At 67.0% G+C, this 26765-nt stretch overlaps 2 protein-coding genes across 3 annotated transcripts; both read left to right on the top strand.

Annotated features, from left to right (window-relative positions):
* The first annotated feature begins 381 nt into the window (after positions 1-381).
* ATP6V1B1 (ATPase H+ transporting V1 subunit B1) lies at positions 382-14862 on the top strand. The gene is made up of 14 exons (XM_064511702.1): positions 382-510; positions 8090-8145; positions 9127-9225; positions 9926-10019; positions 11512-11589; positions 11718-11857; positions 12037-12138; positions 12252-12349; positions 12761-12884; positions 12990-13140; positions 13808-13890; positions 14052-14156; positions 14266-14395; positions 14468-14862. Exons 1-14 carry the CDS (start codon positions 420-422, stop codon positions 14632-14634), a joined length of 1518 nt encoding a protein of 505 aa, XP_064367772.1. The 5' UTR covers positions 382-419; the 3' UTR covers positions 14635-14862.
* A 231-nt stretch (positions 14863-15093) lies between these two features.
* On the top strand, positions 15094-25472 carry LOC112994275 (shootin-1-like). 2 transcript variants are annotated; one of them, XM_064511701.1, is made up of 16 exons: positions 15094-15183; positions 17430-17530; positions 18088-18148; positions 18578-18672; positions 19697-19829; positions 20592-20689; positions 20874-20955; positions 21149-21243; positions 21320-21466; positions 21967-22120; positions 22255-22363; positions 22457-22506; positions 22801-22910; positions 23240-23299; positions 23874-24066; positions 24783-25472. In XM_064511701.1, exons 1-16 carry the CDS (start codon positions 15147-15149, stop codon positions 24926-24928), a joined length of 1671 nt encoding a protein of 556 aa, XP_064367771.1. In that variant the 5' UTR covers positions 15094-15146; the 3' UTR covers positions 24929-25472. The 2 variants fall into 2 exon arrangements, with proteins under 2 accessions (XP_064367771.1, XP_064367770.1); XM_064511700.1 differs by having other exon boundaries at positions 18085-18148.
* Positions 25473-26765: the final 1293 nt, after the last annotated feature.

Raw genomic sequence — 26765 nt, 5'->3', positions numbered from 1 at the left:
GGGCACCCCCACCCCGGGACATCCCCACCCCTGGGACATCCCCACCCCCAGGACCTCCCGTCCCGGGGCACCCCCACCCCGGGAGCCCCCCCACCCCCGGGCACCCCCACCCCAGGATCCCCCACCCTGGGACACCCCCACGCCCAGGACCCCCCATCCCGGGGCACCCCCACCCCGGGAGCCCCCCCACCCCCGGGACCCCCCACCCCAGGATCCCCCACCCCGGGCACCCCCGCTGCCCTCCAGCCCCGCGGCCAAGGTGAGGGCCGGGGCCGGCGCTGGCGCTATTTACAGTCAACACGGGGGGAGCCGGGGCCGCAGCCGGCCGGGACCGGGCGCGGCGGGCCGGGGCCGGGGCCGGGGCCGGGGCCGGGGCCGGTACAAAAGCGGCGCGGGGCGGCGGCGCGGCCGGTCGGGCCATGGCTGCGACGGGGCGGCCGCCGAGCTCCGCCGGGCTCCGCGAGCACCTGCACGCCGCCACCCGCAGCTACGCCGGCAGCGCCCGGCTCAGTGAGTGCGGGCACCGGGGGGGGGGAGCGGGGGCTGCCCGGGCCGTCTGGGGCGGCTGCAGCCCGGGCAGAGCCGGGGGGGGGGGGGAACGGGTTTTGGGGGGCTGCCCGGGCCGGTCCCCTCCGGGGAGGCTGCAGGGCCGAGGGGGAGCGGGGGCTCCCCGGGCCGGTCCCCTCTGGGGCGGCTGCAGCACCTGGGGTGCCGAGATCCCCAGCGCAAGTGCACGGAGCTGCACGTATCTCACGAGGACTTGGGGGGGGGGACCGTCCACCCCCGTCCCGGGGTCCGCGCAGAGCCTGGCCGTGGGAAGGGGCCGCGCTGGGGCTGAGCGTGTCTCTGCCCCCAGGGCTGGGGGGCTCGCGCTGCCCTGGGGTCTGCCCCCGCCGCGCTGAGGCCGAGCGTGCTGTGGGTCTGGGCGCTGCTGCAGAGCCAGCTCCGACCCGGCCCGACGGCACCGGATCAGGCCCGTCCACCCCGGGAAGCGGAGGGAGGGCAGGCCTGGCCGTCTCGCTGCTCCGAGGCCTCGCTGGGCGTTCGCCGTCCCCAGCGCCATCCTCCCCCCGGTCCCCCGTGCTCCGGGACCGTGCGGTTGCGCGCTGCCCCGGACCCACCTCTGCCAGGGTGTATGGGGGCTGTTCATGCGGGTGCTACAGTCGAGGTGCGCGCAGGGGGGTCAAAGAGTGCGTGCAAATCCGTGTGCGAGCGTGCAAATCCGTGTGCGAAGGCGTCATTGCATGCAAATCTGGAACGGAGACCGGGGACTCGCCGCGGAGGCGTTTGCTGAGCGCGTGGGTGCAAAGGGGCGATGGACCTGCGAGCACCGGCGCGTGCGATGGTGCTCGGGTCCGGCGAGCGGGCGTCCGTGTGTCCACAGAGCTGGGACTGTGCGTGGGGGTCTCTCCCTCCACGTGCCCCCGGGCCGTGCGCGCAGCCGGGTCCGTGGCTGCATCCCGCCGGCGTGCAGGGGCTCGGGGGTCCCTGCGTGACGGATTGGAAGTGCCAAGGACACTGCAGTGCTCGTGCCACCGCTGCAAGGTCAGGGAGGCTGGAGAGGGCTGCGCTTGGTGTCCTCGGCCCCGTCCCGGTGGCTCGGGGCGGGCAGGGCTGAGCGGAGCCGGCTGCGCCCGGGCCGGCACCCGTGTCCTTGTTTGCTGTCAACACGGGGAGCGGGCGCAGCTCCGAGCCGGGAGGGAAGGGCCGGGCCGGGCCGGGCGCCTGGCTCCGCGCCAGCCGAGAGGGCACGCGGCGCTCGCCGCCGCCGCAGGGTTTTGCACCCGGCGGGAGCCCGTGGCCTGAGCAGGAGCAGCGGGTTTGCAGGGAGGCGATGATTTCCCGGCGGAGCCGCGATTCTTCCTCCTGCCCGCTTGGTGCACGGGAAGCTTGCGGCAGCCCCGGCATCGCGCCCTGACCCTGGCGGGTGCAGCCGCTCGCGGGGACCCCCTCTGCAGGGTCCGGGCGTGCAGCAGCGCTGGGTGCATCGTTCCCGGCCCCGTTGCGCTCGTAAAGAGGAAACTGCAGCACCAGCCAGGAGGAGGAGGAGGAGGCCGAAGGCCGGCAGGGCTGCTCGGGAGTGGGCTGCAAGCGGCCCCAATGCTCATCTTGAAGCTTCCTCCTCCCTGCCCTGCCCATCCTGCTTTTTAGAGGAAGCTGCGTTTTGCCCCAAAACGCTTGCCTGGGGCGCAGGGGCTGCAGCGGGCCGGCGGCGTGTCCGGGCTGCACCGGGGGCAGCCGCAGCCCTGAGCCCCCCCGGCCCGCGGGGCGCCCGGGAGCCCGGCGCGGCTGGCGCTGGCTCTCCCGAGAGGCGGCCGAGGTATTAGCAGCTGCCGCCGGGCGCCGCGAATCCATTAGCGCGAGCGAGTGGGAGAAGCACTTATCACCTCCTGGCCTTTGGCTTGACCCATCTTCACCAAAAAGGAAAAAAATCCAGCAAACGATGCTGCTGCCGCACGTGGGCTTGGTGCTGCCGCCGCACGCGGACCCACAGCTGCCGATAATAGGCAAAAGCTACCGTTTTTAGCATTTTTTTTCTTTTTTTTCCCTCTTTTCGGTGGGGCTCCTGTCGGCTGGCTCGGGGCGGGTCGTTATCCGCCAAACTGAGACACTTTAGCAGCATCGTCCCCGCGAATGGCAGCAGATTTCTGCATTATGGCGCTTGGATGCTCAGCAAGGGCATAAAGCCGGCGGCGCGGGCGGATCCCCAGCCCGGCAGCGATGCGCCCGCAGCAGCGCCGCGGGTCGTTATTATTATTATTACTATTATTATTGTTATTATTTTCCCAGGCGGCTGCGGGCCCGTGGCCCAGCTGGTGCCCGCGGGGAGAGGGTCCGGCAGCCCTGCTCCGCGCCGCCGCCCCCACGGCCCGAGCCCTGTTTTGTCTGATGGAAAACACAACAGCAAGCCCAGCATTTTTTTTTCTTTCTTTCTTTTTTTTTTTTTTCCTTTTTCCCCCTTTCTTCCTGCTCCGGGCTGGCTTGTTTGGTTCACGCTCGGCTGCCGCTGCCATTCTTTGCGCTGCCTCACATGACCGTGCAGGTGTGTCTGGGAACCCGCGGCCGCCGGCCCTAATTAGTGGCATAGTGCGCGGACCCCCGCCGGGCTTTTCACGGCCCCCGCCGGCCCCGTGCGGCCGACGGCGCTGCACAAACTGACACGTCGCACAACGGGCAGGTTGCGGCGGGGGGAAACGCCGTCGCTTAGGGACTGTCGGAAAAGTTTGAGGACGGAGCCCACCGGCCCCGGCGGGGACGCGGTGCCCCGGGCGGGTTCGGGTCCCGCCGGATCGAGCGGGGCGCTGGGCTTTGCCGGAGAAGGCGGTGATGGCCGGAGCTTGCAGACCTCCGGGAGGCATCTCCAGGCTGGTCCATCCCGGCAGCGCTGTCGTCCTCCCCGTCTCGGGATCCGCTGCAGCGGGATGCTGGGGATCGCTCTTCCCATGCGGCCCACGGTGGTGGCCCGCTGGCTTTGTCACACGACCTTGTCCCAGCCCAGGCTCGGTCACTGCAGAGACTAATTTCCTCGGTGTCCCTTTGACATCCTGGGTGGTGCTGCGCTCCAGGAGGAGCCTCCCCCCTGGTGATGCTGTGTGAGGTGGTCCCCAGGGAGCTGGGCCGGGAGGGATGCCACCGGGCTGCACGGGCCACCAGCGCTTGCTCTGCGCTCCTCCGGGGCTTGCTCGGCCCTGCCGGCCACCTCCGAGCTCGCGAGCTTTTGGGAGAGACCTTGCCCCGGCTGGAGTTAGCCATCGTGGGCGCTGGGTTCCTCCCGGATTTCCTCCCGGCAAATCCAGGCAGGAGAGGTTATTCTAGGCCAATGCCACCCGCCCTGCGAGGAGGAGAAGGGCATCTCCAGGGCACGGGCGAGGAAGGCTTGGGGATGCATTTCTCCGCTGCCGGAGCTGGGGAAGAGCAGCTCCCGGCTCAGCACGTCCGTCCCGAGGTCCCCGTCCCCGGCCAAGCCGCGGTCCCCGCTGCCGCCCATGGCACTTTGCAGCAGAGCCCTGGGAGCGTCCGGCCGGAGGAGCCGCCCCGGCCGGGCCAGGCGAGGGGGACCAGGGCCGCCGAGGGCGGATGATTGGAAACAATTAGTGCTTCGGTGTCGCTGGGTCGCGGCGTCTTTGTCAACGTGGCCAATTTCCTCGGCGGGCGCCCTGCCCCTCCGGGGCCCTCCTCCGCCGCGGGGGTTACTCGTGCGTGAGCGTCGGGGCTAACGGAGATTGCATGTGACAGGAGCTGTGAATTTGGGGATGGGGGTGTGGAAAAGGCCAGGTTGAAAGACTTTCTTTGCTCCTCTCCTCCGAAGGGGCCGGCGCTGCCCCTCCGCCCGGCTGCCCGGGGGCCGCGGCCCACCCACCCCGCCGCTCCGCCCCGCCGCTCCGGGCTGGCTTTTTCATCACGGCTCAAGGTCTTAATTATCGGAATTAGCGTTTTCCGGTAGCCGGGGCTCCCCTTCCCTCTCCTCCTCCTCCTCCCCCCAGCCTTTCCCTTCCTCCGTGTCTCTCCGCTCCTGTTTTCCTAGGAAGAGTCGCCTCTGGCGTGCCGGTGAGTGCCGGCTGGGAGCCGCGCGCATCCTTCACGGCAGCACGGTGAGGTGCAGGATGCCCCAGCCGGAGGGTTGCCACTGGGTTACAGGGGGAAAAAAGAAAAAAGAGGAGGAAAAAAAACCCCAAACACCCAAGCAGCAAGAAAGTGGCACTGAATGATGGTCTCTGCTGACTCTCGGTGCTGCAGGACCTGAGCTGGGCTCCCAGGAACATTTTTTTTCCCAGTTAATTCACTCATTCATCTCTAGCTTGCAGAAATGCCCTTACATGAGCTGAGCTTTCTCATAACGTTGGCTGGGGGGTTGTTCATCTCCAACACCAGACCAGAGCAGAAGGAAATCCCCAAGGATGGCTGGTGAAGCCAAGCCCATGTGGGAGATTCAGTAGAAACCGTGAAGAACAGAGAATTGTGGAGCTTTTTTCAGCATTTTTTGCCTCCGCATAGCACCCCCCACTCCCGTCTCCACCTCCGTGGTCATGCCTTGCTAGCCGTCCTTCCTTCCAGCCGTCCGTCCTCTGCGGACCGCTCCGCCTGCCCTTCCCCGAGACACCCAAGGCACTTGGCTGCCTCTGAACGCGTTTCGCGGTTTAAAGTTCAGCACGTCGCTTCTTATGATCTGCTGCCCTGGTATTTCCCCGCGTCTCCCCTTGCGCTTGTGCCCTGCTGACCGGCTGCGCGAGCCGTGCCCTCCTGGGATGTGCCCTTTAAGCTACTCCTCCTCTTCCAGAGCCCGTTCAAGACTGCAGCCCTCTGCACGTCTGGGTTTTATCCCTGTCGTCGTGGTGTCGGGGTATCTGGGTCTAGCGAAGCTCCTCGTACCTGTCTCGGAAGCTTTAACTTTGCGAGGGTCAACATTTTCTGGGCAGAGTTTTTGAGTTGGATTCGTCTCGCAGTAGATGTTTTCCTTTTTTTGGACACTGGGTTGAAGTTCATGAGACGAAGGGAGCGTTGGGCTGAGAGCCGCTTTTGGGGGCACAGGGGAGTGAGGCTCAGCAGTGTTTCCCGGGCGCAGCCCCTCTCTGGCCTGTCCCCATCCCCTTTGGCTGCTGAGACCCAGCATTGAGGAGAGCAAGCCCAGGCCCCGTCGCCGGAGCTGGGGGACTGCAGCGACCCTTGGGTTAAACTTCTCCCTCTGACCTGGGGATGTCGGTGTCCTTCTGAGGGCATTTCTCCGAGTTAACCTGTGCTCTCTTGTGTGTTTGGACAACTGGTGCTTTGGGACCATCCCAAAAATAAAGGCATGATGGAGAGAGGAAGGACAACAGTGTAGAAGGGCAGCTCCACCACGAATGAAGACCAGCGTGGTGAGAGCGTGAGATGTTCTCCTGCGTGCAGGAAACCCAGCGCTGAGACTCTCCACGAGCCTGGCCAAGGGTGGCTTTGTTTCCTCGGTTTCCCCATGAGCAAATGGTGGGAACGACGCTTCCCCTGGACGATGGTTGGAGGGCAAATACGTGTGAACATGACAGAGCGCTTGGTGGGCGGCTCAGCGCAGGGGACCGGGTGGGTGGGTGCTGCGGGAGCCCTGGACACCTCTGGTGGGAGAGGACGTCCCGGGAGGGACGCGGGAGGGTGCCGGCAGCCGCCAGGGCTGGTCCGGAGGCCGCCTCGCTCGGGGGGCAGGGACGTCCCCGCGTCCCGTGTGGGTGGTTTCCGACCAGCCGGCGCTGGGGAGGGAGAGAAGGGAGAGAAGAAAAGAGCCCAACAAAACCTCCCAGGGGAAGGGAAGCGGGCGAAGCGGCGGCGGATGTTTGTGAAGGGCTCGGAGAGGGGGAGTGAAAGGCGGAATGGTCACTTTGGGAATAAAGGAGACAAAAGGCGGGGAGCTTGGCGGCTTAGCGCCAGCCCCCCCGGCGTGCCAGCCCCCCCAGGCCGCTGAATGGGCGGCCGGGCCGCTGAGCGGCCACCGGCGTGATTGGGCAGCGCAGAAGGCTAATTGCAAAACCGGCAGGATTAACGGGAAGGCGAGCATCTCGCCCGGGCACGTCGGTGGGCGCGTGGACCCGCGGGCCGGGCGAGGAGAGGTCCCAGCACCGCCCGAGGTGCGGGAAGGTGGACACGTGCCCGGGGCCGGGTTTGCTGGGAAACATCCATATTCCTGGTCCCGGAGCCCAGGGTGATGCCGGTGGCCGGGCTGTGCCGTGGCCGCAGCTCCCACCTGGGTGCCGGGACATCGAAGGTCCTCTGCTGCTGCACCCGCGGCGGGGACCACCCATCCCCGCGGCCGCGGGGGGAGGCCCGCGAGCTCGCCAGCTGGCCGGGCCTCTCCAATCCTATCAGGATCATGAGTCGATCAGAGGACCCGGTGCGAGGAGAGAGGGCAGGGGGAGGAAAGGGCCCTCCGGGGTCAGCGAAGCCAGGCCCCGCCGTGGCAGGCGTTACGGTGTTTGACACATCGGTGGAATGATCAAGGGGCAACTTAAAGCCAGATGGGCTCCTCGGCACCTGCGCTTCGCCCGGGAAGCTCGTTCCTGACCCTTGCTCTCCGGAGCCTTAGAAACCTTCCTCTGCTAACTCGGATTTGTAAAACCCTTTATTTCCATTTGTTTTCCCTGTGTTTAACTTCACAGGTGGCTTCCTTGGGTTCATCCCCGGTAGCCTTGCAGTCACTTTGGAGCAATCACGTCCCCCGGGAACCTTATTTTCTTGGCCTGAACCCACCAAGCTTGCGCGTCCCCTCCCGCGCGGGGCTCCCAGATGTGCACATTGCCCGGGCAGCCCCTCTCTGCCCCTCCTCGTTTGCCCTCCTCCTCCTCAAACGAGGGGATGCAGACCAGCACCTCCGCTGCAGGCACAGGCGTGATGCCCTGGGTGCTGGACCACGTCCACCTTGGTCATGGTGGCCACGCTGGTGACTCCCACCCGGCCCCACGTGGGTCCCTTCCCGGGGACGCCGGGCTCAGCCCCGTTTGCACGGTTCCCGGCAGCCCGGGCTGCTCTCTGTGTCTTTCCCAGGCTCTGCCGTGACCTTGTCCCCTGGTTCCTCCCAACGCGGGGGACACTGGAGACCCTGCCGGCCCTGATGTCCCCGAAGCCCTTTGGGGAGGAGGTGTGGATGGGGGGAGGCTCACGCGGGGGTCAGACGTGGGCAGGAGGATGCTTTCGGAGCACGCCTTTACGTGGGGCACAAACCCAGAGAGGAGACGCGCTCTGTGTAGCAGGATCTGGTACCAAAGGCCGACAGCCCGTTATGGGGCGAGACGGGGAGGCGCCAGCTCTGCAGCGGGGGTCGGGACACCCTCGCTTTGCTGTGCTCCAAGTAATGAAATCCCGTTTTAAGAAGGATGCTTTGCTCCGGGAAAGCAGCCGGGCACCTGGAGGAGCCACCGAGGTGGCCGTGAGGTCAAGTGGCTGCAGTACCGTCTCTTATATGCTGTTGTGTTATATATATCATATATTATTATATTTTCTTTTATTATACCGTGTTATATGGCCGAGGCCGCCCGTGCAGCCGGGATAGCGCTGGCTGTAGTTGGTGGGACCTGCTCCGGGGGGCCCTGGGCCGTGGCCCGCTGACGCCGTGTCCTTCTCCCCACAGCTTACAGGACCGTGTGCGGTGTCAACGGGCCCCTCGTGGTGCTGGACAACGTCAAGGTAAGAGGGGCTGCGCCAAGCGGGCGGCGTCAGCCGGGTGGGGAGAGGCGAGGGGCAAGCGCAGCCCCGTCCCCGGCACCGTCCCCGTCCCATCCCCGCGGGGCGCGCGAGCTGGCGCCGGGCTCCCTCCTCCGGACACAGGCTGCAGCGGAGCCGCTTCCAAGCAGCAGCAGCGGTGCAGCGCCCGGCTTCGGCCGCGTGTGACTGTGCGTGTGCGAACACACGCGACTGTGTGTGTGCGAGTGTGCACACGCACCTCAGCATGTGTGCGAGTGCGTGTGCAAGGGCATGTGTGCGTGTGCGAGCATGCAGGTGCATGCATGTGCGCCTATGTGCATGCACATGTGTGCACCTATGTGCATATATGTTCATGCACATGCATGTGTGCGCGTGTGAGTCTGCACACGCCTGGCTCGCGCCCGCTGGCACGACGCTGCACCTTGGTGCCGCTTCGGCAGGCTTTTTGGGGCGCGTTGGCCCGGCAGAGGCTGCCGTACCGTGAGTGATGGCTGCCCTGTCTCTGCCACCCCAACCTGAGCCACCCCGGATGGGGACACGCGTTCGCTAGCGGCACCCAGGGCTGCTCAGGACACCTGTGTCCCCTGAGGTGCCACCTCGGAGCGAGATGCACACCCAGGTGCGGTCGCTTGCGCTGGCTCTGCAGGCGGCAGGGAGCGACGGCCGCCCCAGATGTGCACATCTGGATTTGTGCAGAGCACGGGGAGATTCCCCTCTAGTGCAGGTGCTGGCTGGGAAAGTGCCAAATGCTGGTGGCACTTTGGCAAGTGACCTCCAGCAGAGACGGCAGCCGGACCCCCCGGAGCAAACACCGAGGCCGGTGCTGCCGGTGCTGCCTGTTTGCAAGACCCGGTGCTGCGTTTGCAAGATGCTGGCAGGCTGCGAGGGCAAATCTGAGGGGGGGGGGTAAGAGGAGCCCCCAGCCGCCCTGCCCTGACCCTCCGCCTCTGCTCGCCCCCCCAGTTCGCCCAGTACGCCGAGATCGTGAACTTCACGCTGCCCAACGGCACCAGCCGCAGCGGCCAGGTCCTGGAGGTGGTGGGCTCCAAAGCCATCGTGCAGGTGAGCAGGGCAGCACGGGGGGGGGGGGGGGGGGGGTCCCGTCCCACCCGCCCGGCTGCCGCCCCAGTGCCCCGGCCGGGACCGAGCCGCCGGGCTTCGCCCGCTAATGCCACCCAGACCTCTGCGGCGCCCTTTTAATCCCATTAGCGATGGGGTCGGGGGGGCCAAAACGAGCCCGTTGCAGCGGCGGTGAGGGTGGGTGTGTGGAGCAGAGAGGCAGCCCCGGCCCCTCGCCCGGGCCGCCCGCACCCCCCACTTCCACGGCCCGGCTCCGCAGGGCTGTGCGGTTCTAATTAAAGCAGCGGCCTGGAGGTTAATTAATGCAAACAGTGTCAAATATTATACCGGTCGGACTGCCCTCGGCTCCCCCCTCTGCTAGGTGCGCCGCTCCCGGGGTGCTGCTGCGGGGCCCTGCTGCTGCCTGACTGTTGCACTCGTTGCATTAGTGAGAGCTGCCTCGTCCCTGCAGCCTGACTGTTGCATTCGTTGCATTGGAAAAAAACGAGATAATTTCCACGCGCGCGGGCGGACACGCGTGGCTGCAGGGGCACGTGGACCCCGGGGCACCGCGGGAGTCAGCGGCCGCAGCGATGCTCCTTCCCCTCCGCCGCTTTGAAGCGCCCGGCCTGCTCCGGCAGGCGATTTGCCGTTAATCCCTGCTAATTGCCGCTGACCGGCCTCCTGCCCCCGGTCTCCGCAGGTGTTTGAGGGGACCTCGGGGATCGATGCCAAGCAGACCACCTGCGAGTTCACCGGGGACATCCTCCGGACGCCGGTGTCCGAGGACATGCTCGGTGAGCCCAGCCTCTGGCTGAGAACGGACACATCTCGGTGCACGGATGGTGCAACGGTGCAATAATGCCCAAGGAACTGGCACCCCCTTCCTCCCCCCCGCCCAGCTGGGGCTCTCGTTTTTGCTTTACCACCCGTTTTTCTCCCCGCCGGCGTGCCAGGGTGGGCGCGCGCCCGGCGAGCACCGAGGTTGCTGACCTTTCCCGCTCCCGCGCCCCTTCCCCGCTCCGCCGTGAGCCTGATGCGCTGTGACACCGCGGTGCTGCCCCGGCGCGGCGGCTTGGGCGGTGGGCGAGCTCCTCGGCAGCCTCATCCCCCCGCCGGGGCCCGGCACCCCGAGGGAAAGGCCGTGGTGGCTTGGGGGCACTGAGAGGTCTGCGGGGACCTGGGTGCTCCTGAGCGCGTCACCCGTGCTCGCTCCCGCCTGGCACCGGCAAGGCTGCAGGTTCCCGCGGCCGCTTTGGGTGCCAGGTCCCCCCGTCTGCACCCAGGGATGCCCAGTGTGGTACCCAGTGATGCCCCATACGGTACCTGGTGATGCCCCATACAGTACCCAGTGGTGCCCCATACGGTACCCACTCATCTGCACTGGTTATGCCCAGTGTGGTACCCAGTGATGCCCAGTGCAGTACCTGCTCATCTGCACTGGTTATGCCCAGTGTGGTACCCAGTGATGCCCAGTGCAGTACCTGCTCATCTGCACTGGTCATGCCCAGTGTGGTACCCAGTGATGCCCAGTGCAGTACCTGCTCATCTGCACTGGTCATGCCCAGTGTGGTACCCAGTGATGCCCAGTGCAGTACCTGCTCATCTGCACTGGTCATGCCCAGTGTGGTACCCAGTGATGCCCAGTGCAGTACCTGCTCATCTGCACTGGTTATGCCCAGTGTGGTACCCAGTGATGCCCAGTGCAGTACCTGCTCATCTGCACTGGTTATGCCCAGTGTGGTACCCAGTGATGCCCAGTGCAGTACCTGCTCATCTGCACTGGTTATGCCCAGTGCGGTACCCAGTGATGCCCAGTGCAGTACCTGCTCATCTGCACTGGTCATGCCCAGTGTGGTACCCAGTGATGCCCAGTGCGGTACCTGCTCATCTGCACTGGTTATGCCCAGTGCGGTACCCAGTGATGCCCAGTGTGGTACCCGGCGATGCCCAGCACAGCCCCTGGCGATGCCCAGTGCGGCACCCCGTGATGCCCAGCGCGGTACCCGCTTGTCTGCACCCGGCGACGCCCAGCGCGGCACCCGGCGATGCCGACTGCGGTACCCAGCGATGCCCAGCGCGGCACCTGCAGCGGCTGGGATACCCCGGGGCACCCTTGGGTCCCCACTGCGTCTGGCGCGGCCGGCCGGGCTGTCCCCCATTGCTCGTGCTGCCGCTTTCCGGCTGCCCCCGCCTCGCCGAGGACCCCTCGAATGCCCCGGTGGCCCCGCTGCCTCGCCCGGCCGGTCCCGCCGCGCTCCCGGTGACGGGCTGCGTCCCGCCTTGCAGGTCGGGTCTTCAACGGGTCCGCGAAGCCGATCGACAGCGGTCCCCCGGTGATGGCCGAGGACTTCCTCGACATCAACGGTGAGGCTGGGCCCGCGGGCGCGTTGCCGCGCGGCCGGACCTTGGTGCACGGACGTGTCCGCGTCTCCCCGGCGTCAGCTCGCGCTCGGCTGCGTGTCCCCGGCGCGGCAGCTGCCTCCCTCCCGCAGGGCAGCCCATCAACCCCCACGGCCGCATCTACCCCGAGGAGATGATCCAGACCGGCATCTCGCCCATCGACGTGATGAACAGCATCGCCCGGGGGCAGAAGATCCCCATCTTCTCCGCCGCCGGCCTCCCCCACAACGAGGTGGGTCGCCGCGCCCGGGCCACGTTGCCCCGTGCCTCAGTTTCCCCGAGCGGGGAGCTCGAAGCCCCAGGCTGCTCCGGGGATGCCGGGCGGGCGGGAAAACCCTCCGCGACGGCTCGGCGGCGGCGGGGAGGGATAAGGCGATGGAGCCGGGCAGCCTCCTCCCTGTGCCGCTGCAGATCGCCGCCCAGATCTGCCGCCAGGCCGGGCTGGTGAAGAAGTCCAAGGACGTGATGGACTACCACGAGGACAACTTCGCCATCGTCTTTGCCGCCATGGGGGTGAGGTGGCGGCGGCGGAGCAGACGGGCTGTGCCGGGGGCTGGGGCCGCGGCGTGCCCCGGTGCCCGGTGCCTCAGTTTCCCCGGGCGCTGAGCGACTGACGGGCCTTGCAGGTGAACATGGAGACGGCCCGCTTCTTCAAGGCGGACTTCGAGGAGAACGGCTCCATGGAGAACGTCTGCCTCTTCCTCAACCTGGCCAACGACCCCACGTGAGTGAGCCCGGCACCCTGCTCTCCTCCTCCTCCTCCTCCTCCTCCGCGCTGAGCGCCGGGTCCAGCGCCGGTGGGATGCTGGGCTGGGCTTGGGGGCTTGCACGCGGTGCTGCCGGTGGGTTTTTGGGGTGCTGCCATGCATGGGGACCCCCGAGCGTGTGGGATGCTGCTTGGCACCGCGAGCCCCGACTCCAGCAGCAGGTCTGCAGCAGCACGGGGACCCCCATCCCGCACGGTGCCCGGTGCCTCCAGCTCCCGCGAGCCCCCCGGGTGCACCCGTGGTGCGGCCAGAGCATGCAGCCCGGCGCGGGGACCCCTCCGTCACCCTGCAGCCACCCGGGCTCCGGGGGCTGCTCTGCGGGTGGGATTTGGGAGAGGCCGCGTGGCCGGTACTTCCCCCCCTTGCAGGATCGAGCGCATCATCACGCCCCGGCTGGCCCTGACCACGGCCGAGTTCCTGGCGTACCAGTGCGAGAAGCACGTGCTGGTGATCCTGACCGACATGAGCTCCTACGCCGAGGCCCTGCGGGAGGTCAGCGCGTGTCCCCCGGCCCCGATTCCCCGGGGGGGTTCAGCCACAGTGCCCCCTTGCCCGCTCCCGGGCTCCGGCACGCGACCTGCATCCCGCATCCCGCAGGTCTCGGCGGCCAGGGAGGAGGTGCCCGGGCGCCGCGGCTTCCCCGGCTACATGTACACCGACCTGGCCACCATCTACGAGCGGGCCGGGCGCGTGGAGGGCAGGAACGGCTCCATCACGCAGATCCCCATCCTCACCATGCCCAACGACGGTGAGCGGCGCCGCGGGCCGATGCGGCCGCTCGGGGCGGCGCGGAGCTGCTCCCGCGCCCGCTTTGCACCGCTGCTCCAAGCCTGCAGCCCCGGCGCCGGCAGCAGGGAGAGAGCTCGCAAATGTCAAAGCGTTTTAGCCGTTGCGAGGGAGTTTCATGGGATCGTTCGTGGTTTTAGCTGAAAAGCTTTATAGAGAAATTTCCTGGCTTGTTTTTTCCCCGTGCAGTCCCTTTGCACCTTCCCGAGGAGCAGCGCGCTGGGCTGGGCTGAAGGATGTGTTTTGGGTGACCTCAAAACTGGGAGTGCATGTCTGTGTGATTGCACACGTGTGCATGCGTGTGTGTGCATGCGGGTGCGTGTGTGTGATTGCACACGTGTGCATGCATGTGCATGTGTATATGCATGTGTATATGCATGTATGTGCGTGCACATGTATGTGCATGTGTGCATGTGTGTGCATGCATGTGCAAGCTGGCATGTGTGCACGTGCATGTGTGTGTACACGTGTGCACACGCATGTGCAAGCCCGAAGCAGGAATTCGTTGCCTTGTGCCCTCCCATGGCTGCAGCCCCGCGGCGGGTCCTGGGGCCGCGCTGCTCCGCTGGCCCCCGCGTTCGGGGTGAGCTGGGGGGGCTCACACCGCCCTGCCACCCCCCCCTCCCCAGATATCACCCACCCCATCCCTGACCTGACCGGCTTCATCACGGAGGGGCAGATCTACGTGGACCGGCAGCTGCACAACAGACAGGTCTGTGCCCGGGGGGGCGGGGGGGGGCTCGGCTCTGCTGGGGGGGCTCCGCTGCGGAGGCACCGGCGGGGCAGGGGTCCTGCAAAGGTGCCAGCCGTGGGGGTGCGGATGCTGTGCCCATCCGGGGGGGCTTCTCCCGGTGATCCCGCCCGTCCCCGCAGATCTACCCCCCCATAAACGTGCTGCCCTCGCTGTCCCGCCTGATGAAGTCGGCCATCGGGGAGGGCATGACCAGGAAGGACCACGGGGACGTCTCCAACCAGCTGGTAAGGGCCGAGCGGGCACCTCGGCCGAGCGGCACCCGGGACCCCGGCGGGGGGGCTCGAGCACGGCTCCGGCCCCCCCGAGGCTGACGGCAGCCCGCCGGCCCCCCAGTACGCCTGCTACGCCATCGGGAAGGACGTGCAGGCGATGAAGGCCGTGGTGGGCGAGGAAGCGCTCTCGGCCGACGACCTGCTCTACCTGGAGTTCCTGCAGAAGTTCGAGAAGCAGTTCATCGCCCAGGGTGAGGGGCGCCCGGGGGCCCCGCTGCCCCCCCCGTGCCACCCCGGCCTCACGCCTCCCCGCTCCCCCCCAGGCGCCTACGAGAACCGGAGCATCTTCGAGTCCCTGGACATCGGCTGGCAGCTGCTGCGCATCTTCCCCAAGCAGCTGCTGAAGCGCATCCCCGAGAGCATCCTGGCCGAGTACTACCCGCGCGAGGCCAAGGCGCCCGCCCCGCAGCCCGCCGCCACCGCGCTCTGACCCCGGCGCCGCCGAGGACGAAGGTCCGTGTGAGCCGCGCTGCTCCCGGAGCCGTTCGGTCGGGGCTTCCCACGGGCCGGTCCTTTCCGGGGATGCAAAGGGACGTGGTGGTCCGGAGCACCCGGCGGCTGCCTCTGCCGAACCGCCTCGGCCCTGTGCACGAGCAGCACCGGCATCCCCAAACGGCCAGAGACCCTCGTCCTTATGCAATAAAAACAGCGTGATCCGGAAAAACCAGTCTGCGCTCTTGCATGTCCCCCCACCCCGGGGTGGCTTCCCTGGTTGGTGTCCCCTGAGCACCCCCGGTGCTCAGTCCTGCCCTGGGACCGTGCTGTGCACCGCCGCGACGGGGCCGCGGCTGGCGCGGGCGCTCGGCTCCTGTCCCAGCGCTGCGGCCGTCTGCGCAGCCCCGGCAGCGGGGCCGGGGGGAGGTTTCACTTCCCCGGGCCGGGGCGGAAAGCCGAGCGAGGGCGGCAGGCGGCTGCGGCGAGCGCAGGCACCGGCCCGGCGCCATGGACTGGGCTGGGGAGAGCGGGAGGCCCCTCGCAGGTGAGACCCTCGCAGGGGCGGCGGGCTCGGGGTGCAGCAGGCAGCCAGCACGGTGGGTGACGGATGCCGAGTGCCACCGGTCACCCGTACGGAGACGGGTCCCAGCACGGCCGCGCCGGTCTCAAGGGAGGGCAGAGGGGCTCTGCGCCCATCACCGGGGCCTCTGGGCTGACTGCGCTGGTGTTGCCAGCCCTCGCGGGCGGTTTAAGGTCTCGGCAGCGGAGGGGTGGATTAAAACCGGGGGGGGGGATTTAGATTCCAGAGCACATTCCCCACCGGATTAGACCTGTTACGGAAAGGGTCAGAGGCAGGTGCCGAATTCCTGCCCCGCCACCCGTCAGGGCCCGGATGCACCGCGGCCCACGTCGCCTCGAGGGTCGCATCCGGGAAACGGGAGCTCAAGGCGTGATGCATAGCCTTGCTGAGCCTCCCGGCGTCTCAGTCCCAGCTTCCCACCGCTGCTCGCACCTTCCAGGCCTCCTAAAGTGCCTCCTCTCGCCGCAGCCAGCTGGGCTGATTCAGCGGTGGTGAGTCCACCACGTCCTTGGGACAGTGGTTCCAGTAACTCCTGGGAAAAACGCGTTATTTCTTGTGCGCATCGCTCCAGTTCTCTCTTCCGATCCCTGGAGCTTTCCCACCTTTCTTGGTGCATCGGAGGCGGCTGCTCTCAGAGCCCTGTCCCCACGCAGGGACTCGCCGGTGGTGGTGGTCGCTCCAGAAACGGCCAGGCTGGGCCCGACAAGGTTCCCGCAACCGCCAGCAGCGGGTAACGGCCAAGGCCCAGCAAGGGCAGATAGGCAGAAGCACATCTCCAGCCTCCAGCGAGCCACAGGGCAAGGGCTTCCCGGGGCGGCAGCGGTGGCTTTGCCTTTGGCGGTCTGTGGTGGCCTTTTCCTCCAAAAACCGGTGTGATGGCTCTTCGGACAACGTCCCCCCGGTTCCCACGGCAGTGAGCACCAGAGCATGGCCACAGACCGTCTGAAGCGTGTCTCCTTCCGCTCACGTTGCGCCTGCCGCGCAAGCACGTCGCTTGACGCAGGTCCTGGGGGAACCTGCCGTCGCCGAGCGAACCAGCCTCCCACCCCTGCCCTTCGGCTCGTGTCTGGCCCCAGCTGTTTGTCTCCCCAGGGGCTTCACCCCATGGCAGCTCGGTTCTTCTCTGAGCAACCCTTTTACTCCAGGTCGCCTTTGTTTCCACGTCCACGTTGCTTTTTTTAAAAAAGAACTTGTTATCATCAATTCTGATCTTTGCAAAGTCTTCTGCAAAGTCTTTTTTTTTTGTCCTACCTTATGGATTTCATGTTCTTTTCAGTTTTTTTTAACGAGGACACGACTTCCACGGTCTCAGGGACGTGGTCTAACACCCACGTCCTCCCTCGCCCTGCTGTTTGAGCATGCCGGGTTTCTTTCCCTCCGGCAGCCGGGCGGCTCCGCGGCCGCTCCGCTTGCACGGCCGGGTGAGGTTCTGTGAGTGGGGAAGAAACCGCGGAACAGGCAGGAAACCGGTCACACAGCGATCACGAGACTGGGCTGGGCATGGGACGCTCGTGGTCTTGGCTCTGTGCTTTGCTTTTTAAGCGGTAAAATTGGCTCCTCCTGTCGTGGCTTTGTCCTGCCTTTGGTGCCCGGCGGGCTCCCGGGCCGCCCGGCAGAGCCCGGACACGGCAAAGAGATCCCACCCAACACGCTTTGCACAACAGCTTTCCAAATCTCTCTTCTTCAAGCTGCTCCAGGTTGGCAGTGAAGTTCGAGGCCGTTTTAAGTGGAATCTGCAATTTTCCTTCCTCAGGCACAGATGGGAGTTGGGGATTTTGGGAGCTGAGAGCAAGTGCTGCAACGTGGTGACACTTGCATGAGCTGCTGGCAGCCAGGAGCGGGGCTGGAGGCAGCGCCAGCGCCCCGGTGCCCACGTCCCCGCTGTTGCATTAGCTCCAACCATTGCTTGTTAATTAAACCGGCGCCCAGCAGAGCCCCTTGGGCCGGCAGCTGCTCTCGGAGGCCGCGCTGCTCCAGGCCGGGCTCGTTCGGAGCTGTCTGCCACCCCCCCGGCACGTTCGGCCTCCGGAGGGGCTGAGCATCCCCAGCCCCCCGGTTCCCGGCGTCTGGCTGTGCCTGGCACCTTCCCCGGCTGCAGAGCGGTGCCGGCTGCGAGGCGGCTGCGGAAAGCGTGCGCAAATGTGTGGAAATATCCCCCGGGTTTCTGCCTGCAGCAGCAACTTTCTGTTGTGCTTTCGGTTCCCCTGCAGCCATCCTGGAGTCAGAAGGTAATGAGGAAGAGGAGGAGGAGGAAGAGGAGGCAGAAGAGGAGGAGGAGGAGGCAGAGGAGGAGGACGAAGATACGGTGCAGGTATCTCCCACGGGCTCATGTCCCGTTTTCCTCCCCCTCTTGCCGGCGTGACTCAGAGCTGCCGGGATGCAGGGCCACCTCCCCGCGCCCTGCGCTCCCCGGGTGCCCCGTGCCGGCTCCTGCCGCGGCCCCGTGACGCTGCGGCGCTGAGCTCACCGGGGCGTTGCGGTGGCAGTCAGCAGCGCGTGAGGAGGCCTCCCGCCCCGCGGCCCTCCCAGCCCGCCCGTTGCACAGCCCGACCGGCTCCGGGCCTGGAGGCACCTCTTGAAGGGCTCCTACACCCGAGAGCCCGGTTGCATCAGCGACGCTGCTCAAAAGCAGCGTTTCACCCCTCCAAATCCCCCCCGCGGGGCTACATCCAGCTTTTGCCACCATCCCAGTCCACCATGAAGCTCATCGTCCCCTCGTCTCTGGTGGCCACGTGCGGCTAATGCGGCTGCCGAGCGTCCCCGCCGCGGCTGGCAGCGTCCCGGCGGCTGCGGACGCGGTCCGGCCTCGCCGAGCTCCCGCAGCGCAGTGCAAACGAGACGTCGTGCGACGCTTCTCTCCCCCAGCAGCGTCGGACCCTCTTCCAGGAGATGGACGAAGCGAAGGAGAAGCTGTCCGAGTTTGAGCAAGGTGAGTCCTTCCCCCGCCGCCCCTCTTCGCGGGCAGCTCCGCAGCGGCGCTGGGAGGTCCCGTTTCTGACCTGGGAGCTGGTTTCCACCTCCATCTCGGAGCAGAAGGCACAAGCTCCACCCAGGGTGTCTCCAGCTCTCCGGGGAGCCCCAGCAGGGAAGCTCTGGTGGATGCGTCAACCAGCCTCTGGCCAGCGCCCTGGAGAGGGACGGGACCGGCTCTGGCCTGGGACCCCCCCACAGCCCTCTCATGCCAGGGGTGACAAATCCCAACCCCATGGGCCACCAGAGGATGTCCCCTCGGGGAGCTGGCCCGCGCAGCTGGTTACACTCTTCCAAAACACGTCGTTCCCACTCAACCCGGTGGAGCCGTGCCGGCAGGCTGCCGAGGACGGAGCGGGGACCTGAGCCCAGCCTCCTCCGTCCGCAGCGTCGCAGGCGCTGCTGGCCGAGCTCTCGGCGCTGGAGACGGAGTTTGAGATCGAGAAAGCGTGTCGCCAGCAAGCCGAGGCGTACGCGGCCCAGGTGAGGCCGGGCCGGGGGGGACCCGGGGCCGAGCACCCGTGGGAAGGGGGCGAAGCGGCTTCTCGTGCCCACGCTCTGTGTCTCCTTTGCACCTTTTTTTGGGTGACAACTTTCTACTGAAAAAGGCAAAAGAGCCGGCAAGTGCAAAGCGCTGCCCTGCAAACGCTGCTGTTCTGGCTCCTGGGCACGGCGGTGCGGGAGCATCCTGCTCCCAGGCTCTCGCTGGGCCCTTCTCCAGCCTGGACCGTATCTCCTGGGATGTCCCCAGCTGGATAGCCCCACGATATCCCGTGCTCCTCGCTGCAGACAGGCATCACAGCCGGGAGGGCGGACCGAGGTGGGGGCTTCTCGAGGCGACGTTTCAACAACGTTTCCAGGCAGAAACATGCCAGTTTCCGTCCAAAAACGGCTGGAATTAGAATTCCAGTTCTGTTGTGCATGGAAAAATTTGGAAAAGGGAGTAACTTTCCATTATTTTCACTGGCTTTTTCTGCAATGGGGAAAACCTCCTTTTTTCCCAGCTCTGCTCCCTCCCGGCTGGAGGTGCAGAGCAGCGCGGGGCCCCGCCGCAGCCGGCTCCCGCTCCCCTTCCTCCCGGCCCTCCTTCCGAAACGGAAAGCCAGGAAGGAGAAGCGCAACAGGGAAGTTTTCCCACCGAGCCGAGCCGAGCTTTGCCGCAGGGGAAGGAAAGCCCTGGGGCCGGCCGGCTCTTTGCACCGGGGTTTGACCGCCGGGGCGAGAGGTTTCCGCGGTCTTGAGAGCTGCCTGCGCCGCGGCCCCTTCGGGGCTCGATTCCTGCCCTTCCTCCCCCGGGATCCCCCGGCTGCCTTTGCCTCCCTTTTGCACGGCCGGCAGCCCGTTTTCCCGGTGCATGGAGCTCGTTTGGCGTTGGGAGCTTGCAACTTTGGGCTGACGCACGGGAGCGAGCAGCGGGTCCGGGCGCGGGTAGAAATAACCCGTCGGTTTTTAAGGGTCCGGGTAGAGCCGGTGCCGCCGGTGACGGCCGGGCTCCGTCTCGCCCCAGGTGAACCGGGAGAACGTGAAGCTCAAGCGGCTCAGCCAGGCGCTGCCGCCCGCCCCGGGGCAGCTCCCCGAGGAGGCACCCGCCGAGGAGCCCGGCCCCGACCCGGCCCAGCACTACGGGCAGCAGCTCCGAGGTGAGAGGCAGGTCCGCTTCGTGACGTGCTCAAATTAACTCATTAATAGTAATTATGGAGTTATATAATTATTTTCCCTCTGCTGGCCACAACCCCGGCCCGTCTGTCTCGGCCCAGTATCACCTATGGTTTGGTCCTGCAGTTTCGCTTTGCGTCCTGGCCTCACTGCAGGTTAGCAAAAAAGAAAATGATACTAGAAAAAAAGACGAAATGAAAATGCTGCAGCCCAGACTTCTTCTTTTCCATCCTCTTTTTCCATCCTCAGAGTTTCTGCTGCCTTTGCTGCCTGTAGCTGACTTGCCCGTTGTTATGGCTCGGCTCAGAGCCGGGGCCAGGCCGGGGCGTCACTCCGCTCCAGTGGTAACGCCTGGCCAGGGGAAGCTGCGTCCCTTAGGGCCGAGCGGGGAGCTCTGTGCAGGGACCCCGGGGGCTGCCGGGTTCTTCCTCCAGGAGCAACGGAGCCTGCTGCGGATGCTCCCCGTGCCCGGGGCAGGTCCATCCCGCGGCGGGCAGAGGTCCATCTCCCGCGGCAGCTGCCTCCAAAGCTGCCTTCGCCTTTCAGCCGTGCTCAGCACAGCACTGCTGGGCCACAAACCACTGCAAAATTTGGGGTGATTTCTGCTGGGTTGATGCCCCCGGATCGGCTCCCAGAACCGGTTCCAACGAGGTCACTAGGGATGGGGCCAGGAAGGGCCGGGGATGCCCAGCTGGGGCCCCGCTCCATCCCTTTTCCCACGCTGTTTCTCCCGCTTTGGCTCCAAGACCTGCAGGAGAGGATCTCCCGGCTGCTGGCCGAGAAGAAGGATCTCACCGCTGAGGCTCAGGAGCTGCAGAGCCGCAACAGGGAGCTGCAGGAGCAGGTACCGGCTGGCACCCCGCGCGGACCCGTCTCCCGGGCAGGCTCGGCTCCGAGCCGCTCCCCCCGTCCCCAGCTCCGGCGGCCCCCGGAGCCCCTCCCTGAGCTCTGCCCAGTGGTTTGGGGGGACCAAAGGCCGGGGCGGGGGTCGGGCGGAGCCCGGCACTAGGAGCATCCCCTGCTCGCAGCTGGAGGAGGAAAGCAGGGAGAAGCAGGTGCTGCGGGCGGCCCTGGACAGGAACCAGCGGGCTCTGACGTCCTTCAAAAGAGGTGAGCGGGAGCGAGCGCCCGGCCGGCGGTGCCTCCGGCATCCTGCTGCTGCTGGGAGAGCCGCGGCGGGAGCCGGCCGGCTCCCAGTCCATCCCAGTGCAGCCCAGTGCAAGCACCCCGGGAGCCGGAGGCAACGGCGCAGCGCAGAGCTGCCGGCCGGGCGCCGCTGAGCCGCCGCTGTCCTGCCCGGCAGTGTCGCAGATCGTCACCCAGGACTACTGCGAGGCGGTGCAGCAGCTGGAGCTGGAGCAGGAGCTGCGGCTGCACGCCGAGGCCTTCGCCCACCAGGTACGGCGTTTCACCCCGCGGGGGGGCGATTTGGGGGGGGGGTCCGTCCCCGTCTGACCGCCGGCGCCTTGGGCAGATGCTGGTGGAGAAGAAGGAAGCCAACAGGCAGAGCAGCATCCTGCTGCAGAGTGTGGGGCCCAACGCCCAGCTCCTGCGGGCGCTGGAGGACGTGGGCAACCTCACCCGCGCGCTGGAGGAAGCCCAGCAGCAGCACCGGCAGCAGGTAGGGGGGTCCCGCTGCCCCCGGGGTCCCGCCGCCCCCGGGGTCCCGCCGGCCCCGGGGTCCCGCCGCCGGGCTGTGCTTGGTGCAGACCCACACCCGCGGCCGCGCTGGACGTGCCGCCCGCTTGCTTTGCCTGATGCTCGCTCGTTCGTGCACAAAATCCGACGGATAGTTGTCCCCTGGGCACCTTCTGCAAACCGTGCATGGTCCTGCAGGCTGCAATGGGCGGCCCCTCGCCCAGCCTGGGGCACCTGGAGCTATTTAGGATGCTGGTCCCCATAAAGGTCTCGCCTGGGGCTTGGGTTGCCCCCCTCGAGCCCACTCCCCCCAGCAGCCCCCCGGCACGCCGTGCAGCGACGACCCAGCCGATGACGCCCACAAACACTGCTCGGGGCGTTGCACGGCTGCCCGCGAGCCGGCCTGGGGCAGCCCCGGCGCCGCGTCCTCGGCGGGGCTGGCTTTGGGGACCGCCTCTGCCCCGCGTGCCGCTGCGCCCGCAGGTGACGGCGCTGGAGGAGCAGCTGGCGACGAGGCCGGCGCAGGAGGAGCTGGACCTGGCCCGAGCCGCTCTCGCCGCGGCGGAAGAGGAGCAAGCGCAGCTGCGGCAGCGGCTGCAGGAGGCCCAGCTGCAGCTTGCGGAGCGGGAGAAAAGAGGTGGCTGGATGCCCGCGATACCCCCAGCTCCGTGCATGGGTGGGGGGCGGCTCTGCAGGGGTGCAGCCCCCCCCCCGCCATCCCGACACCCTGCAGCACTCTCACTACTTGCCCCCCGCCGTCCCCCGCTGCAGTGCAGGAGCTGGAGGAGACGCTGGCCAGGGACCCGCCGCCGCCGACCGACCCCCCGGAGCCGCCGCCGCCACCGCCGCTGCCGCCGCCGGGCCCCACTGCCCCCGTGGAGTAAGCGCCGGCGGGGCTGACGTCCCCGGGCAGAGGCAGCGGGGGCCAGGGGCCGCCTCGGGCCGGGCGCTCACGCTGCTCTCTGCCTCCTAGTCCCCTCTCGGCGATCCGGCGGAGGAAGGGGCTGGCCAAGGGGAAAGGCGGTGAGTCGTCCCGCCGGCCGCCCCGCTGCACCCGAGGGTGCCCGGCGCCGCGGGGTGCTCCGGCAGGGCCGGGGGGCTGAGCCCCTGCCCCAAAGCGATGGGGGATGCCGCGGGGGGAGGCTCCTTGCCCAGGCTCCCCCGTGCACGGAGAGGGCTGCCGCGGCGCGGGTGCAGCGGGGTTTGGGCTTGGGGCTGGGCTTTGGAGCGGGGACGGTGCCGGGGTCGGGCTGGCACCCTCGGCACGGCCCCCACGACCCGCTCAGAGCACCCGCTCGCCTCCCTCCCTCCGCGCAGACAAGCCGGACGCCGACGACGTTAAAGCTCGAGCCGTGCAGGAGATGATGGACCGCATCAAGAGCGGGGTGGTCCTGAGGTCGGCGAAGGACCGGGCGCCCCTGGGCCAGGTACACAGAGGCCCGGCGTTGGCTCCTTCCAGACATCCCCCATCCCATGGGAGAAGGTCTCCGGGTGCCTGACGAGCCCCAGGCCTCAGCTGGACTGGGGGATGGTCTGCTCCCGGCAGCATCCAGCTCCCTGTGCACCCTTCCAGGGTCTGATGCCGAAGGAAAGGGGAGCAAGGACGGGGTCTTGCGCCTTGCGGCTTGGGTTTATGGGGCAGGGACCTCGGAGCTGCAGCAGCAGCGCCCAGCCCAGGGGGTGGGAAGGGTTCCTGCACCTCTAGGACCCGATGGGACGGCAGGACGTGGTTGCATCCCCTCCGCATCCTCCGCAGGGCCCGTCCACGGCAGGCAGCAAGCGGAAGAGTGCGGCGATGGAGCTGCGGGGCATTTTGGTGAGCATCGCTGTCCCAGCCCCGGGGCACGACCAGCACAAATGGGGAAACACCCCCCCTTCCCTGTCCCCTCACTGCTCACCTTCGCGCTGGGCCATTCCCTCGGTGGGCGCAGAGCTGAGCACCGGGCACCCGAGCCGAGCCGGGGCGGGAGATGCACAGCAGCATCCCAGGGCAGCACAAGGCCTGCAGGCCGGGGCTTGGCTCTGCTGGCATCTTCCTTGATGTTCCTGCATGGGCAGAAATCCCCAAACTGACTTTTGCGTCATGCAAAGACCTCGATGGCTTTGCAACCATTTGCAGCAGCCCCGCGTAAGCCCGGGGCTGCACTAGGTCTGCCCAGGCTTCGGCGTGCAGCACCTCCTGCGCGTGCACGGCCCGTCCCTCGCCGGTGGACACGCGCCTGCTGCGCCAATGGAGCTGCATCGTTAGTACTAGGGCTGGTGGCATCTCCCCAGGAGCGTCCAGTGATGCTCCCTCCGTGCAGGGCTACAGGCGGAGGCCGGTGGCGGTATTTGCTCCTTGGGGTCTCTGGGGCGGTCTGGACATTAATGTCTCGGCTGTTATTTCCTAGGGCAACATGAGGAGGACCGGCAGGACGCCGAGCTGGCGGAGGAGCAGCCTGAAGGGCCGGGACAGCCAGCTGGACTCCATCCTGCAGCGGCGACGCAGGGCGCTGGACTCCTCCGCGTCCGCCCCGGAGCCGGCCACCACCGCTGCCGGGAGCCCCGCGCAGGCTGCGGGTGCGGGGAGCCCTTCTCGCCCCGGTACGGGGTCGGGTTGGTGCAGAGGGGACGTGGCGGGCTTGGTCTGGGCCGTCAGTGTCTGGATGAGCCTCCGGAGCATCACTTTGGGAAGAGCTCCCTCGGTTTCAATGCATCGTCCGTGCGGGGCCGGCCGGTGCGGCTCAGAGCCCTCCTGATGCGTCACAGCTCCCCGTGTGAGACCAGGGCGTGTGGTCAGGGGCGCCGAGGGCTCCCCAAATGTGGGTGCCCACTTTGGGTGGGCCAAAGCGCTCTCACCCCTTGGTGCAGGCTGCGCCCAGCCCGCTGCACCCCACCAGGGATGCATTTTGGGTGCCCGAGCAGGGATATCCACCCCTCGGATGCTCCAGCTGCCTCCCCATAGGTCCCATGTCACCTCTGCCAGCCCCACGCCTATGTCCGGCATTGGGAAGGGCACGGGGTACTTACGGGTGACCCACGCTTCGTGCTGAGATTTGTCTCACCTGTGAGGACCAGGACAGGCTGGAGCCTCCCGGGAGCAGGAGCTTCCCTAGGGATGAGCTCAGGAGGTGGCACCTGCACGCGTCCCCAGTCCCATGAGCGTGATGCGCCGAGGTCCTCCCTGTCCCATCTCCTGCTAGCCCGCTCCCGGCGATGGCAGGTCCCGGCGTCCCGACGGGCTCGGCCGGTTCTCTCACCCTGCTCCCCGAGGCCGGGCCACCCTTCCCCACGCGCCGTCCCTGTCCCTCTCTCCGCAGGGGACAGCGCCGTGCGCGCGGCTCCGTCCCCCAGCCGCTGGCAGGAGAACAGCGAGGTGGTCCGGTTCCGACCCCGGTCGGCGGGAGGCCTCCCGAAGAGCCGGCCCACCGTCTGGCCGGCCGAAGGAAGGCTCAAGCCAGCGTAGAAAGAGCCACCCAAACGCCAGCCCTCCCGCCAAACGCCTCCGTAAGAAGTCGGCGGAGAAGAGCAGCCTGTCCGTACGGCCGAGGGAGACATCGAAAAGCAACGAAACACCCCCCACCCCCCCAAAACGAGCTGCCGCCTCCCTGGGTGTCTCTGTCTGGACGTGTCCTCCAGGGCTGGCAGCACCGTGTCACCTCCCCGCCAGCCCAGCAGACAGCTCGTCGCTGGAGGCTCCGGAGCAGAAGTTTGCTAGCGATGCAGGACAGTACTTCTTCCGTCTGATGGGCGATGTTCGGAGCAGCGAGAAGACGGCGAGAGCTGAAGAAGCAAGTCCAGAGTAAGGTCACTGCAGGGCTCATCCAGGTGTGGGAGGACAGACGTGACCTGCTTCTCCCCAGACACGGACAAACGCGCCGGACGGGCCGGGCAGGGACGGCGGCAGGCGGGTGCTGCCTTGAGGACCTCTGCTGCAAGCGGTTGCGCTGGTTTTCGACCCCACCCTGTATCCTCCCGTGCTTTGATTAAAAGCGAGGCTGCGCCGGGCTCCCCCGCACCCCACGTTTGCTTGCCCTGGCTCGGGTGTCCTGCGGGGTAATTCGGCCGGGCGAGGGGCTGGGGGGCCGCGATGCTGGTGGCCTGGCCGTGGTGGGACAGGGTGGCAGGACCAGGACGAGATGGAGCATGTTGCGGGCAGAGCCCCGGCTTCTCCGCTGGCTCCTTGGCGGGGCGTCCCGCGCGCCGGCAGCAGCACGGTTTGGGGCTGGAGGCGAAGCAACCCAGCCCAGTGCAGTGCCAAGACCAGAGTCCAGCTCTGCGTGTGAGACCAGGCCTAGACGTACGGGTGGAAACACAGGGCTGCTGCAAGCTGGTCCTGGCAAGAGCCCCGTGTCGGACCGTAGCAGGGCACCCGTCGTCCTGCCTGCATTGAGCTGCACTTGGGATGGGCAAGCTCTCCTGCCCACGCCGTGGCCCCCACCACGTCCCCTTCCCTTGCTGATGTCCATCAGCTCCTTCCCACCATCGTGGAAATACTTGTGTCACATAAGCGGGTGCTGCTGGTGGCTCAGGAGAGGGCACAAACCCTCCTCTTCGCTGGCGGTGAAGCAACCTGGAAAGCTCCCGGCCCTGCCTGGCGGGTGGGCAGCAGGCGGGGGACCCGCGACCGGGCTGGCTGGAGCTCTGCAGAGCTGGGGAGCAGCGAGACCACCCTTCTCTGCAGGCTTTGGGGGTCCCCAATCTCCCCTGGGATCCCCAGGCGTGAAGGAGGCCTAGGTGAGTCATGAATTTGGGTCAAACCCTGTCACCCCAAAAAAGGGGCTGAAGGAACCAAGTGCTAGAAAAATCCCATTTATCTGTGCCCTGATGAACGCTTCCCCTCACAAGCGCCGGCTGGTGATTTTTAGTTTTTTCCCACTACAGCTCCTTGGCTTTTCATGTCAAAGCCACATCTTCCCCTGGGACATTAACCTGGATGAAGGGAGCAGAAAGCGACCTGAAAAGCTTAACTAAACCCCGACCACAAGAACATTTTGCTTCTGGCAAAGGGAAAAAACCCTCGGAGTTGGCAGAAACACCTGCACGGCCAAGCTAAACTGCATCCCTTCCCAGCTTTTCCGAAGGAGCCGGCTAGCCCCGGCCTGGTCCAGGATTTGCCCCAGGAGCAGCTGGTCCTTGGTGGGCGCAGCGTGCCCGGAGCCGGACCCAGGAGGCTCGGGGGGACCAGGGTCGTGATAGTGCCCTGCGTGATCCTGAGCCCTCAGGTGTCCTGAGGAAGGATCCAGGTGAGAACGCGGTCCTCGGAGCCGGGCGACCAGGCACCATCCCAAGGAGGGGGTTTG

Source organism: Dromaius novaehollandiae, chromosome 4 (genome assembly GCF_036370855.1).
Source record: "Dromaius novaehollandiae isolate bDroNov1 chromosome 4, bDroNov1.hap1, whole genome shotgun sequence".
In the NCBI taxonomy this organism is placed as follows: domain Eukaryota; kingdom Metazoa; phylum Chordata; class Aves; order Casuariiformes; family Dromaiidae; genus Dromaius; species Dromaius novaehollandiae.
The sequence above is the reverse complement of the archived record's forward strand: the minus strand, read 5'-3'. Positions and strand labels throughout refer to the sequence as shown.

Coding starts and splice junctions, on each gene's coding strand:
- ATP6V1B1 (XM_064511702.1), top strand. CDS start 420: ATGGCTGCGACGGGGCGGCCGCCGAGCTCCGCCGGGCTCCGCGAGCAC. Junction 11,590..11,717: donor GGACTTCCTCGACATCAACG/GTGAGGCTGGGC, acceptor TCCCTCCCGCAG/GGCAGCCCATCAACCCCCAC. Junction 14,157..14,265: donor GGGACGTCTCCAACCAGCTG/GTAAGGGCCGAG, acceptor CCGGCCCCCCAG/TACGCCTGCTACGCCATCGG.
- LOC112994275 (XM_064511700.1), top strand. CDS start 15,147: ATGGACTGGGCTGGGGAGAGCGGGAGGCCCCTCGCAG. Junction 19,830..20,591: donor CTACGGGCAGCAGCTCCGAG/GTGAGAGGCAGG, acceptor TTTGGCTCCAAG/ACCTGCAGGAGAGGATCTCC. Junction 21,467..21,966: donor AGCAGCAGCACCGGCAGCAG/GTAGGGGGGTCC, acceptor CTGCGCCCGCAG/GTGACGGCGCTGGAGGAGCA.